The 13,111-nt window shown below is 45.9% G+C and overlaps 1 protein-coding gene across 4 annotated transcripts in view; it reads left to right on the plus strand.

The window, feature by feature from the left end:
- Window positions 1–13,111, plus strand: part of NEGR1 (neuronal growth regulator 1) — an 846,141-nt gene that overhangs the window by 322,383 nt on the left and 510,647 nt on the right. For all 4 annotated transcript variants that reach the window (XM_077450476.1, XM_077450477.1, XM_077450479.1 and 1 more), the window contains exon 2: window positions 9,637–9,869. In XM_077450476.1, coding sequence (XP_077306602.1) covers window positions 9,637–9,869 — 233 coding nt within the window. The remainder of the gene's footprint in view (window positions 1–9,636; window positions 9,870–13,111) is intronic.

The raw sequence follows: 13,111 nt of genomic DNA on the forward strand, positions 1-13,111 counted from the left end.
TGCCGGAAAGTCCGGTCGTGTGTACGGGGCATTACAGTGATAGGTTTAGTTCCACTTTAAAGCAGAAGTAAACCCGTCAATTTATTTATGTTCTACCAATCACATTGGCTGTGCTCTCAATCAAACTGTGAAACTATCCAATGGTTGGTGTCATAACAGATCACATGTGCAACCGAGGCTTGGATCCAGCCAATGGCGAGGGCTGTAACGCGGCACCGTGCGTGATGACATCACTGATGGCTTGCAATGGCGTTTAGGAGCATGCGCACTGGTAGATGAGACACAGGGCGCCCTACTTTGTCAAGCTTGGGAAGCCGCCGGTAATGGAGAGCAGGAGAATGGGAGGCTGCCGAGCAGGGGGAAGCCGCCGGTGATGGAGGTAGGAGAACGGGATGCCGCCGAGCAGGGGAAAGCTGCCGCTGATGGGGTAAGTGCTATCGACCGACGGGGGGGGGGGGGGGGCTGACATACCGTTTGCTGCCCCCCCCCAATAAAAATTTCCACCAGCCGCCACTGACTATGAGTGAGCAGGAACCCTTCTTGTGTGAAGGCACAAAGCAAACATAGCTTTTGCTTGGAAACTCTTTAAATCTGCACATATGTTTAATTAGTCATGGCCAATTAATTCTCCAAATAATATTGTGGTTTTGTTTTGATAAGTATTATTATTCATAGCAGATTTTATATGCATCTTTGTAATCTAAGCACAGCCTTGATTATAGGAAGATGATGGTAATTGATTTAGACTACTGTATACAGCATACTGTGAATTAAAAACATTGATTTTGCACCTGTGAACATTCATACAAACCAAAACATGAATACATTGGGGGGGATAAAAATGAATCGCTCAATCAAGAAAAAAAAAAAATCAAAATTGTTTGTTGGATGTATTGAATTACTTTTGCCAGGTGACCTTGTTTTCAAACACTTGGCAGCTTTTTAAAGTTCTGATTTTGAACTTTGAGGCAGTTGAGGTAAATATGTGTGTTTTGAAGGATAATGGCCATAAAAACGTAAAAAAAAAAAAAAAAGTTAATTTGGACAAAATAAAATATATATTTTCTCTGATATGTTTCTAGATCTGCAAGAAATACCTGTTAAAAAGAAAAAAAGAAAAAACTGAAGCAAACTTGATGTAAAGGAGATGAAATCTCAGCTAAAGTTACCTTCAGATCTCTTTGTAGAAGTCTAGCTTGGCCCACAACTTATTTTCTCCATAAATCCATTCAGGGGCGGACTGACCATTCGGGCACTCGGGCACTGCCCGAGGGCCCTATGCCACTAAAGGGCCTCATCAGGATTGCCAGCCTCAATAAAACCAGGGACAGTATGTAAAAATCTGTGTTTATTTAAAAATCCCAAAATTATAGCTGCCCCGCCTCTCCAGTACCTTTTCAGTGTGCGAATGTGTATTCTGTGTGTGTGTACTGTGTGTGTGTATAGTGTGTGTCTGTGTGTGTGTATACTGTGTGGCCCCATAATCTCCTATTGCCTGGGGGCCCCATAATCTCCTATTGCCCGGGGGCCCCATAATCTACTATTGCCCAGGGGCCCCATGAGTTGTCAGTCCGCCCCTGAGTCCATTTATTGTAAGGAAGGGGGCAGGGATAAACTTTACTTTTACAGGAAAAGTGGGGAACTGCATGTATCACGCCCTTACCTGCAGGTTCAAGTGTACTCTTTAACTCACAGGGCACACATCCTTATTTTTCCAGTTATTGGGGTGTCAGAGACCCAAAAAAGCTATACCTCTGGGCTCACGCTGACACAGCTCCGGAACTTTAACTTTCAGAGACCTCTCTAATCCTGGTGGCTACAGGCCGCTGCTCCTGAGCCCCACTGCGACATCAGGGTCATTGGGGCACCATGGCCCTCAGCCCAGGAGAAAATCAGAATGCACCACCACCATTACCATGCCAACTACTGTATTCATACACTGAGCCCAATCATCTATCCTTACTTCCAGACAACCACTGAACCTGTCTGCGCAAAACCATTACTTTAACTTCCAAAATTTAAATTTCACATTATCTTGCACTTTAACTTCTTGCTCAAAGAAATAACTTCTTGATATACAGTATACTTCTGACCTTTTGGCACAATTTAGCAAACCCTGCGGAAATCCATTGCCTACTGTAGAGGGGTTGCGCAGCTTTCTCTCCTAATTAAGGTCCAAGTTCAAATACATTTAGTTAATATTTGTAGATGTGTATAAGCTAATTCTGTTGTATAGATAATATATGCAAGGAAAAAGAGAGAGAAAAAATTTTGATATGGTTTTAGATATAAGTGTAGCGCACTACTCCCTTGGGAGCTGCAAAGTGTGTTCTTTACCTTTGTGTTAACTTGTTCTGTTCCTCCCATGCAAGAATTCACAAGCAGCAGACAGTCTTTTGCAAAACATTATGAAGCTTTATTGCTTAAAACTTTAGTGATGATCCAATGAAATAGAAGATATGAGTTGCCTCAAATAATCTAGTTCCTAGTTCTGATACTCTAAGCTTTCCTTTGATGAACCGACCAACACCCCTCTGAAAGATGCTGTGGGTTATGGATATTAAAAGTCCCAGGCCTCGCCGCCTACCTTGACTCCTGCAATCCGCCCAGTGTCAGTTCTGGAAAGTGTCTTTGACGGATAAGCCCCGCTGGGTTGCACTCCTTTTGCTTTCTCCCATCGACAGTCCATGATTGCCACAGAAGGTCAATCCCAGTTTCCTCCATCTGTTTTTCACCTACTTCCTCCTCCGCATTGTCTGGTACATCTCAGGCTAGGATGCCCGATTTTCTCCTCCAGATTACCTAGCGACTGTATGGGTTATCCAGCACTGAGGTCTCTGAACCCTCAGGCCTTCAAACCCGCTCCTGCTATCCAGCACTGAGGTCTCTGAACCCTCAGGCCTTCAAACCCACTCCTGCTATCCAGCACTGAGGTCTCTGAATCCTCAGGCCTTCAAACCCGCTCCTGCTATCCAGCATTGAGGTCTCTGAACCCTCAGGCCTTCAAACCCGCTCCTGCTATCCAGCACTGAGGTCTCTGAATCCTCAGGCCTTCAAACCCGCTCCTGCTATCCAGCACTGAGGTCTCTGAACCCTCAGGCCTTCAAAACCCGCTCCTGCTATCCAGCACTGAGGTCTCTGAACCCCCAGGCCTTCAAACCCGCTCCTGCGATCCAGCACTGAGGTCTCTGAACCCTCAGGCCTTCAAACCCGCTCCTGCTATCCAGCATTGAGGTCTCTGAATCCTCAGGCCTTCAAACCCGCTCCTGCTATCCAGCATTGAGGTCTCTGAACCCTTAGGCCTTCAAACCCGCTCCTGCTATCCAGCACTGAGGTCTCTGAACCCTCAGGCCTTCAAACCCGCTCCTGCTATCCAGCACTGAGGTCTCTGAACCCCCAGGCCTTCAAGCCTGCTCCCACTGCATACTACATCTCTACTGCTTCTCCTCCTCCCAGGAACTCCCAGGAAGCATGTGACCTCCAGCTTATATGCGAGTCCTGCCCCTGCCAACACAAATTAATGATTGGTCCAGAGCTCTCCATACTAGCTGCCTGCCACTCCAGTCCCAAATCCTGCCTCCCTTCCAGAACATTTCCACTGGAAAGTAAAGGGGATCTCTCTGAGCCAGAGTGTAGGTGGCCACACCCCCCTCCCACCTCCCAAAACAAACAACCAGGCCTAAAAAGTGTAAGGCCCTGGCCAAATTTACCTATCACTATGTACAGAAAACCTATTTAGCACGCACCAAAATGGGTGGGCGCTTCATAAGGAAATTATGTATTAGTTTAATAAGGAGATAAGTATTATATTTTTCAACAAGAATGTATAACTGGTCTGTAAATGATGAAAGTCTATAATAAAGAAATATAAAAAAAAAAAAAGGTCCAAGTTCACCAGGTCAGGCTCCCCAAGGGGAATACTCCTCTCCCCTTGAAGGGAGAGCTTAACTCTTGAGCTCCTCGCATAGTCCCTTAGCTATGGATCTCTCCCCACAAACTAAAGTCCTCTTCTACTGGGTTCCATCCGATGACAAAACCACCACTGACTCCCCTATTGCTACCTTTATACTTTCCTGACTAAGGGGGTCTGAAAGGCATGGTCAGCTTCCAGCTTGGGATGTACATTAAAAAGTCCCTACCTACATATAACTTACACCTTTAGCTCTGAATCCACTGGTTGTATTGATGTGAGCTTTAATTTGCTTATGACTTTTTTAATAAAATGCCTTTTTTGAATTCCTTGGCAGTGAGACAGATTTTCTTAAAATATAAAAATGCCTTAAAATGTGTCCCTAACCCAGTGGTCTCCAAACTGTGGCCCCGGGGGCCAGATGCAGCCCTTTGCTTGCCTTTGGGCACCATCAATGGGGCACCATTCCTTCCACTGACACCAATGATGGGCCACTATTCCTTCTCCTGATATCAATGATTTTCACTATTCCTCCTCCTAATACAGGGTACTGTTCTTCAGACTGACAATGTTGCACTATTCCTTTCATTCACAATAATGAATTTGACCATTCAGCTGTTGGGCTTCACACTTTCCACGGTACACACAGGAGGAGAGGGGCGAGAGGAGAAAGAGCAGATCGGCTCTCCCCTCTCCCATCCATGGGAGGGAGGGGGAACTGTCAGTGCAGGCTCTGGGCTGTATGAGAGAGATGCCTTCAGCTCAGAGTCCTGCTGAGGAGGCACTAGTAGGCTGCACAGATGGGCACTGATAGGTGGCATTGATGAAAACTGCTAGTTGGCGCTGATAGGCAGCACTGATGGGCGCTGATGAACACTGATAGGTGGCACTGATAGTCTGCACTGATGGGCACTTATAGGCATCATTGGTGAGCATTGATAAGCAGCACTGATAGGCGACACTCATGGGTACTAATAGGTGGCATTAATGAGCACTGATTGGTGGCACTGATGGGCAATGATAGGTGGTACTGATGGGCACTGATAGGCAGCACTAATAGGCTGCACTGATGGGGCTGCACTGATTGCAAGGGCACTGATAATCAGTGCCCTCATATTTATGAACTTTTTTCTCTTTATAGAAGACAAGAATGGCATCCCTACTTTATGTATATGGTTAAATCTAAACTCTAGGCAGATTTAAAATTATATATAATTACAAGTAAAAAATGTGTTTGGTATGTTAATGCTGAACTCCTGGAATTATTTGTATTGCATACTTACGGTGGTCCAGCTTGGTGCAATGTAAGTAGGCATATCTCATGGGCTGCTTAGGAAGCAGGAAATCACTGTAGGAGTTGGCGCTACTACAGTGATATACATGATCTTTCGGGTTGTGCTTGGAATCCATGCAAAAAGCCTTTTCATCTGCGGACCAAACACAGGGGGGTCACTTGTTTAGTGCCACCGCCATTCATTTTTTTCATTGCTTACAAAGCATGCTATGATTGGACAAGGTGGAGATTGGGACCATTGTGCCCCACCTCATCCACTTAGAGAAGTATTGTGCTGCACTAACTGAGATGGAGCAAAACAAGGTCACTAACCTAGCTAAGCTGCCTTGCAGTCATTTCTAGATCAGAAAAGGGGATAAACAAATTATAAACAATTTGGCAGTTAAGTTAATTAGCATAAATTTATTTCAATGTTGCAATTAAACTGTGGAACAGTGGAACCTTGAATTACGAACATAATCCATTCCAGGAGAATGCTTGTAATCCAAAGCACTCGCATATCAAAGCGAGTTTCCCCATAGAACTCAATGGAAACAAAGATAAATTGTTCCGAATTTACTTCTATTGCATACAGTACCGTATGTGGCCAGAGGTGGGGGGGGGCGCCAGAGAGCCTTGAAAATACTCGGGGACAGCTCGGCTGAACTCAGAAATGCTCGGAAACACTCGCGAACTGAGTATTTCCGAGTTATTCAGTGTATTTCCGTATGGCTCCGAACCGTTCCGAGTATCACTGGTACCCCCGCACCTCTGGCCAAATGCGGTACTGCACACCACATTAAACTTGAATTCTGCTCGTTTTGCAAGACAACACTCGCAACCCGAGTCAGGATTTTTTTTAAAAAGTCGATTGTCTTTTAAAACTCTCGTTAACCGTGTCACTCGTTAACCAAGGTTCCACTGTATCTATAAGCAAGTGTTACCATAACACTAAGACCTGCTGGAATGGATACATAAAAAGTAATGCCTTGTTCACACGGTTGGAAATTCAGATGGTAAAGGTCCGATCGGATCATATTGTCGGATAATCCAATCGTGTGTGGGCTCTATCAGACTTTTTCCGTCGGAATTTCCGACAGGAAAAATTTGAGAGCAGGACCTCAAATTTTCCGACAAAAAAATCTGATAGGACTTTTTCCGATTGTTTGTAGAGAATTCCGATCGGACAGAGTGCCACGCATGCTCAGATCAAATTACGAGACCAAAGCTATTGGTTACTAGCCTCAACGTACGAACGATCGGATTCTCCGACAACATTGTCCGACCGTGTGTATGCAACACCAGTTTAGGACAAAATCCGTCTGAAAAAATCTGACTGATTTTGTGGTCGGAATGTCCGACCGTGTGTATGGGGCATTATAGTAGTAAAATGCTTTTGGGAGGATAAGGGATGTGCCACTTCAGGCTCCCTTCAGTGCTGAAGGCCAAGGAATTTGGTCACATATTCTCACAAAACTAAAGTTTCAAACCTTAATGTAGACATCGCTGAAATATTATATTTACAAATGTTAAGATTCAAAATAGGTCCCCTATATTGACCTCATGTTGGTCAGAAGTTTTCAGGTTGAAAAAGATACAAGTCCATCTAGTTCAACCAAAAAAAAGAGAAGTATGGAAATGTTTTTCTTTTTGGAATTATACTCACCTAGGTGGACACAGCATTGGTCCAATGCTGCATCTGACTCCCGCTGGCTCTAAGACTGTGAACCAAACGATCAAACACCGATGATCACTCGGTTCACAGGGCTCCCTGAGCAAAGAGCTGGTGACTGTCAATCACCGGCTCTCTGCACTGCTCCGATCCAACCCGAATTCCCCTCACTGGAGCGCTGGGCTGTGGAGGAGCAAGAGTTGCTGGCTCAGGCTCTCACGTGGGCAGATCCTGACCATATGGTCCTGATCTTTCCCGAGCGTGGACCAGCTCTGGGACGTCAGCCGACCGCGGGCTTCAGCTGAAAACAGGTCAGAGGACTGCAGAACGAACTGCAATCCTGTGATCCACAGAAGTACAGCCAAACAAGCTTTGGCTGTACTTCTCCTTTAATAAATAAATTGAAAACCTCCATAAACAGGGCTTTTTTTCAGCGAGAACGTGGGGGGGGGGGGCAGTTCCAACACCTCCAGCACTGAATGTATGTAATGGCAAGGTGCGTTGGAGTGTGCTGAAGGGTCCATTGATACTGGCTGCTGGGGGATCTAGTGTCACTGGGGAGTCTGTTGTTGTAGGGGAGGTCTATTGTTATTGGTGGGGGATCCACTGTTGAGGGAGGGGCATTATGTTGTTAGCTGCTGGAGGGTCTATTGATGCTGACTGCTGGGAGATCTATATTTTGTGGGGTGGCGCTATTGTTGCTGGAGGGGAGGTATTTTGTTTTAAGTGGTCTATTGTTGCTGTGGGATCTATTGTTGCTGGGGTATCTATTGTTGCTGGGGTATCTATTTTTGTCAGGGTTTATTGTTGCTGGGCCTATTGTTGCTGGGGGTCTATTGTTACCGGGGGATCTTTTGTTGTTGGGATTCTATTGTTTTTGTGGGGGGGGGGGCTATTGTTGCTGGCTGTAGAGGATCCAGTCTATTGCTTTTTTTGTTATCAACACATTCTATACTAATTTCTTAGCACCTCAAAATTACACTTGGTTCTTTATTCTCTAAAAGAGGCAGTACTGGGAGGTGGGTAGGGTGAGGAAAAAAGGAACGGTGTTGGGAGATGGGTAGGGTGGGTAGGGTTAGGAAACAAGGAACGGTGTTGGGAGGTGGGTAGGGTGGGTAGGGTTAGGAAACAAGGAACGGTGTTGGGAGGTGGGTAGGGTGGGTAGGGTTAGGAAACAAGGAACGGTGTTGGGAGGTGGGTAGGGGTGGAGACAAAGGGTGACTTGGAACAGGGGAGTACCTGCACCTATCCTTTGAGGAAAAAAAGCCCTTTCCGTAAATCTAACCCTATACACACAGTTGATCCCAAAGAAGGCAAAAAAAAAAATACTTAAAGCTGAAACCAAGAATTCAGCAAAGCAACTTTACAAAAAGTGAACTGACCATGGTGTGCTCTGCTATGTAGTGTGGTCAGTTTTTAATAGGAAAGCAGAGGGACTCGCAGGAACACCAGGCATTTCACACAAAGGAAGCAATACAAAGAGAACAGGAGACTTTCTCATACAGGTACATGGTATAGTAAGTAGCCACATATCAGGAATATGAACTGTTGGGGTAACAAATGCTTTCATTTATGGTATGCCTGCAGTTTTTACGAAGTAGCTAAATTCCTGGAATTCAGCTTGAAGCCCAGGTTCATACTGGTGGGGGTCAGACATTTCAAACCTCCATCATTTGCGGCACCACAAAGTCGACTCAGCACTGATTCGGATGGTGCCATGGCCAGTGTTCTGGCAGATAGTGTCCGGCCATCATATAGTGTCCGCCCCGTACTGCGCATGCGCAGTACAGAGCAGACGAAGCTTCGGAAAATCTCAGAAGATGAACGGTGCCTGCGCCGTGAGTGGAGGTTGTAGCCCCACCATCCAAGCGGACATAGGGTTGGGAAAATTAGAGGGCCCCTCGCGGGCGAGCTTCACTCACCACGCTTCAGGCTCGGCCTTGCTGCGCTTGGCTCTTTTATATTCCAACTCTATGTCCACTTGGATGGTGGGGATAGAACCTGGACTCACGGCGCAGGCTCCGTTCATCCTCGGCTATTTTCGGAATCTGTGTGTGAGGTGTACTGCGCATACGCAGTACACAGCGGACACTATCCGATGGGGGACTCTATATGATAGGACACTGGCAATAGCCACCAATTTTGGCATGCGATTTGACCAATGCGAACATGGGCTCAAGCGCGGCCTATTTTGCTCCACCAGGGGAGAACAGGGCATTCCGATCCCTTAGGGCAGGAGTCTCCAAACTATGGCCCTCCAGTTGTTCAGGAAATACAGTTCCCATCATGCTCAGTCATGTTTGTGAATGTCAGAGTTTTACAATGCCTCATGGGATGTGTAGTTCTGCAAGAGCTGGAGGGCCGTAGTTTGGAGACCCCTGCCTTAGGGCGTTTGGATTGTCCTTGAATCAACAATCTCTGGCATTACTTTATTTAGGCAATGCAGAATGACCTTTAGAGCATTAGGTATCTGGAGGAAAACCCGAGACTCCTTAAAGAGGTCATTTCAAGCTAAAAAGAACAAACTGGGAGCACTGACCTTGGAATAAAGCAGGAATCTTGGATGTTAATAAACCCAAAGACTGGACCGAAAAAAAAAAATGTGCGGCTTTTGTAGCTCTTTAAAACATTTTTACTTTACTTTTTTTTTTTTTTTGACTGGTATGTTGTTTTAATATGCTATCACGTTTTTTTGTCTTTTCTTTTTTTCATTGGAAGCTTCAGAAACACTATTTGTAGTATGAATGTAATCTCAATAACTCTTATTTCATTTGTCCACAGGTGTATACTGGAGGATGGAGCATCTAAAGGAGCCTGGTTGAACCGTTCCAGTATTATATTTGCGGGGAACGACAAGTGGTCAGTGGATCCCAGAGTTTCAATCTCAGCTTCAAGCAAAAAGGATTATAATCTGCGGATACAAAAAGTGGAAATATCAGACGATGGACCGTACACGTGCTCAGTACAAACCGAACACAATCCGAGGACAGTGAATGTTCATCTTACCGTTCAAGGTATGTGTTGTACAGGGCTCTCTGTGTAGTAGCTAATCCTAACTTAAAGTATGTTGTCTTAACAAGGGACCCAAAACATCAGTCTTGGGTGAAGGTAGCTTTTAAATGAAATAAGATTGAAGTCAATGTGATGTGCTGGATTGACCTTGGCCCATACAACTAAATGAGATGGAGGGGGGGGGGGGGGTTTATCCACAAAGTAGGGGCCTGTCAAATTGAGAAATTCCATGTGAAATAAATATAAAAAAAAACAGAGTGCTAAATGATCATCTCAAGGGTCCTTAATCTTTTATTGTTGATAGCATTGGTGTGTAATTAAGAACAAATGGCACCACAACATGCTAATGCATGCTAAATGTGTTTTGGCCCTTAGAGACTGGCACATACTACATGAATGCCGGTGGAGTACAGGCAAACAGCCTCTTACACAGCTTACGCATTTCAGCTATGGCTATGATTAACCACTTGCTTACTGGGCACTTAAACCCCCCTCAGTCCCAGACCAATTTTCAGCTTTCAGCGCTGATACACTTTGAATGACAATTGCGCGGGCATACAACACTGTACCCAAATGAAATTTTTATCATTTTTTTCCCACAAATAGAGCTTTCTTTTGGTGGTATTTAGTTACAGCTCTGAGTTTTATTTTTTGCTAAACAAACAAAAAAAGATGCAAAAAAAAAAAAAAAAAATCATGTTTTAATAGTTTGTTATAAAATTTTGCAAACGGGTCATTTTTCTCCTTCATTGAAGTGCGCTGATTAGGCGGCACTGATAGGCTGCATTGGTGGGCACTGATGGGCTGCATTGGTGGGCACTGATGGGCTGCATTGGTGGGCACTGATAGGCTGCACCGGTGGGCACTGATAGGCATAGTTAAGGCGGCACCGATGGGCACAGATAAGGCGGCACTGATGGGCAAAGATGGGCACAGATAAGATGGCACGGATGGGTGGCACGGATAAGTGGCACGGATGGGTGGCACGGATGGGCACTGATAGGTACCACAGATAGATGGGACTGATGGGCACTGATAGGTGGCACTGATAGGTGGCTCTGATAGGTGGCACTGCTGGGCACTGATGGGCGGCACTGCTGGGCACAGATGGGCGGCACTGCTGGGCACTGATGGGCGGCACTGGGGTGCAGCACCTTTGAGGCAGATTGGGTGGCACTGTGGGTGGCACTGTGGGTGGCACTGTGGGGTGGCACTGTGTGTGGCACTGTGGGTGGCACTGTGGGCACTATGGGCACTGACGGGGGGCACTGACGGGGGGCACTTACTTTTGCTTTTATTTTATTTCAGGATGGCACTGCGGGAGGCAGGTGGCAGGTGGTCCCTTGTATTGATGGCCGTGATCGGGACTGATGTCCCGATCACGGCCGCCGGCGATCGGCTTTTTTTTCTCTCCTCGCGCTGTCAGCGCGAGGAGGAATAATAGCCGATTACCGGCTCCGTTCTATCACATGATCAGCTGTCATTGGCTGACAGCTGATCACGTGATAAGGGGTCGGGATCGACCCCTTACACGGATCGGTGATCAGGCGAGTCTCACGGACCGCTCGTAACCGGGACCACGTCAATAGACGTAGTCCCGGAAATGTAGGTCCGCGCTAATGCCGTCATTTGGCAATAGCGCGGATCTGTAGTGGTTAAGGCTCTGTAGCTGAAACGCGTAGTCCACTGTAAACCTGTACTTCACCCTTTAGTTCCCTAGGTTCTATGCAAAAAAAATGTGTGTATATATATATATATATGTTTGGGGGCTCTAAGTAATTTTCTATCAAAAAAATACTGATATTAACTTGTAAGCCAACAAATGTCAGAAAAAAACCTGGTCTTCAAGTGGTTAAGGAAAGCAAAAAGATGCAGCTGCACACCACCATAGATCCAATATTGATTTATTTATGTCACCATGACTGCCACCAAGGCAAGGGGCACAGAAGAGGTGACACGTTTCACACTTGACTTAAACTTGAAGAAGCACGAGTCAAGTGTGAAACGTGTCCCTTGTCTTGGTGGCAGTCATGTTGACATAAATAAATCAATATTGGATCTATGGTGGTGTGTCTTTTTCCTTTCCTGTACTGTGGTGGTGGCGAGCCGGGGCTGGCACCCAGTCCATTTGATCCATTGGATTACAATCACCTGGAGCAGCATTACCGTTCTTTGGATCTATCTTCAAGTGGCTAAGTCTCTCCAAAAAAACGAAGGAAGAGGAACCACTCACTATATTAAAAGCCTTGGAACAATTTATTGGATTACAAACTCACCTGGAGCAGCGTTACCTTTCTTTGGATCTATCTTCAAGTGGTTAAGTCTCTACAAAGGCTCCAAAAAAGGAATGAAGAGGAACCACTCACCATATTAAAAGCCTTGGAACAATTTATTGAGTCATCCAACAAATAGACTACTCCATCCCATGTACTAACACACTTCAGTGGGCAAGGAGCTTGAAACACTATGAGTTAGTTCTTGACCAAGTGAAACACATTCGATGATTTGAACATTGGATGGAGTAGTCTGTTTGTTGAATGACTCAATAAATTGTTCCAAGGCTTTTAATATGGTGAGTGGTTCCTCTTCATCCCTTTTTTGGAGCCTTTGTAGAGACTAAGGTCCGTTTCACGCTGGGGCGTTTTTCAGGCGATACAGCGCTATAAATAGCGCATGTATAGCGCCTGAAAAAATCTGGCCCCTTTCACTCCAGTGTGAAAGCCGGAGGGCTTTCACACTGGAGCGGTGCGATAGCAGGACGGTGAAAAAAGTCCTGCTAGCCGCATCTTTTGAGCGGTGAAGGAGCGATGTATTCACCGCTCCTAAACCGCTCCTACCCATTGAAATCAATAGGGCAGTGCGGCTATACCGCTGGCAAAGCGCCGCTGCAGCGGCACTTTGCGGGTGGTTTTAACCCTTAGCGGGGGTTAAAACCATCCCGGTAGCGGCTGCATACCGCTGCTAAAATGACAGTAAAGCGCCGCTAAAAATAGCGCCGCTTTACCACCGACGCCGCTCCCGCCCCAGTGTGAAAGGGGCCTTAACCACTTGAAGATAGATCCAAAGAAAGGTAACGCTGCTCCAGGTGAGTTTGTAATCCAATAAATTGTTCCAAGGCGTTTAGGCTGGGTTCACACTATATGCAGAGCGACTTGCATCCCTGTTCACAGGGGCGAATCATGTCCAAATTTTTGTCTGAATTTGGACCTGAAACTGAGCCAAAGGCGCACAGGACCCTTCTGCA

The sequence above is a fragment of the Lithobates pipiens genome, unplaced genomic scaffold (genome assembly GCF_037356315.1).
Source record: "Lithobates pipiens isolate NorthernLeopardFrog02 unplaced genomic scaffold, aLitPip1_a1.2 Scaffold_23, whole genome shotgun sequence".
Classification (NCBI taxonomy): domain Eukaryota; kingdom Metazoa; phylum Chordata; class Amphibia; order Anura; family Ranidae; genus Lithobates; species Lithobates pipiens.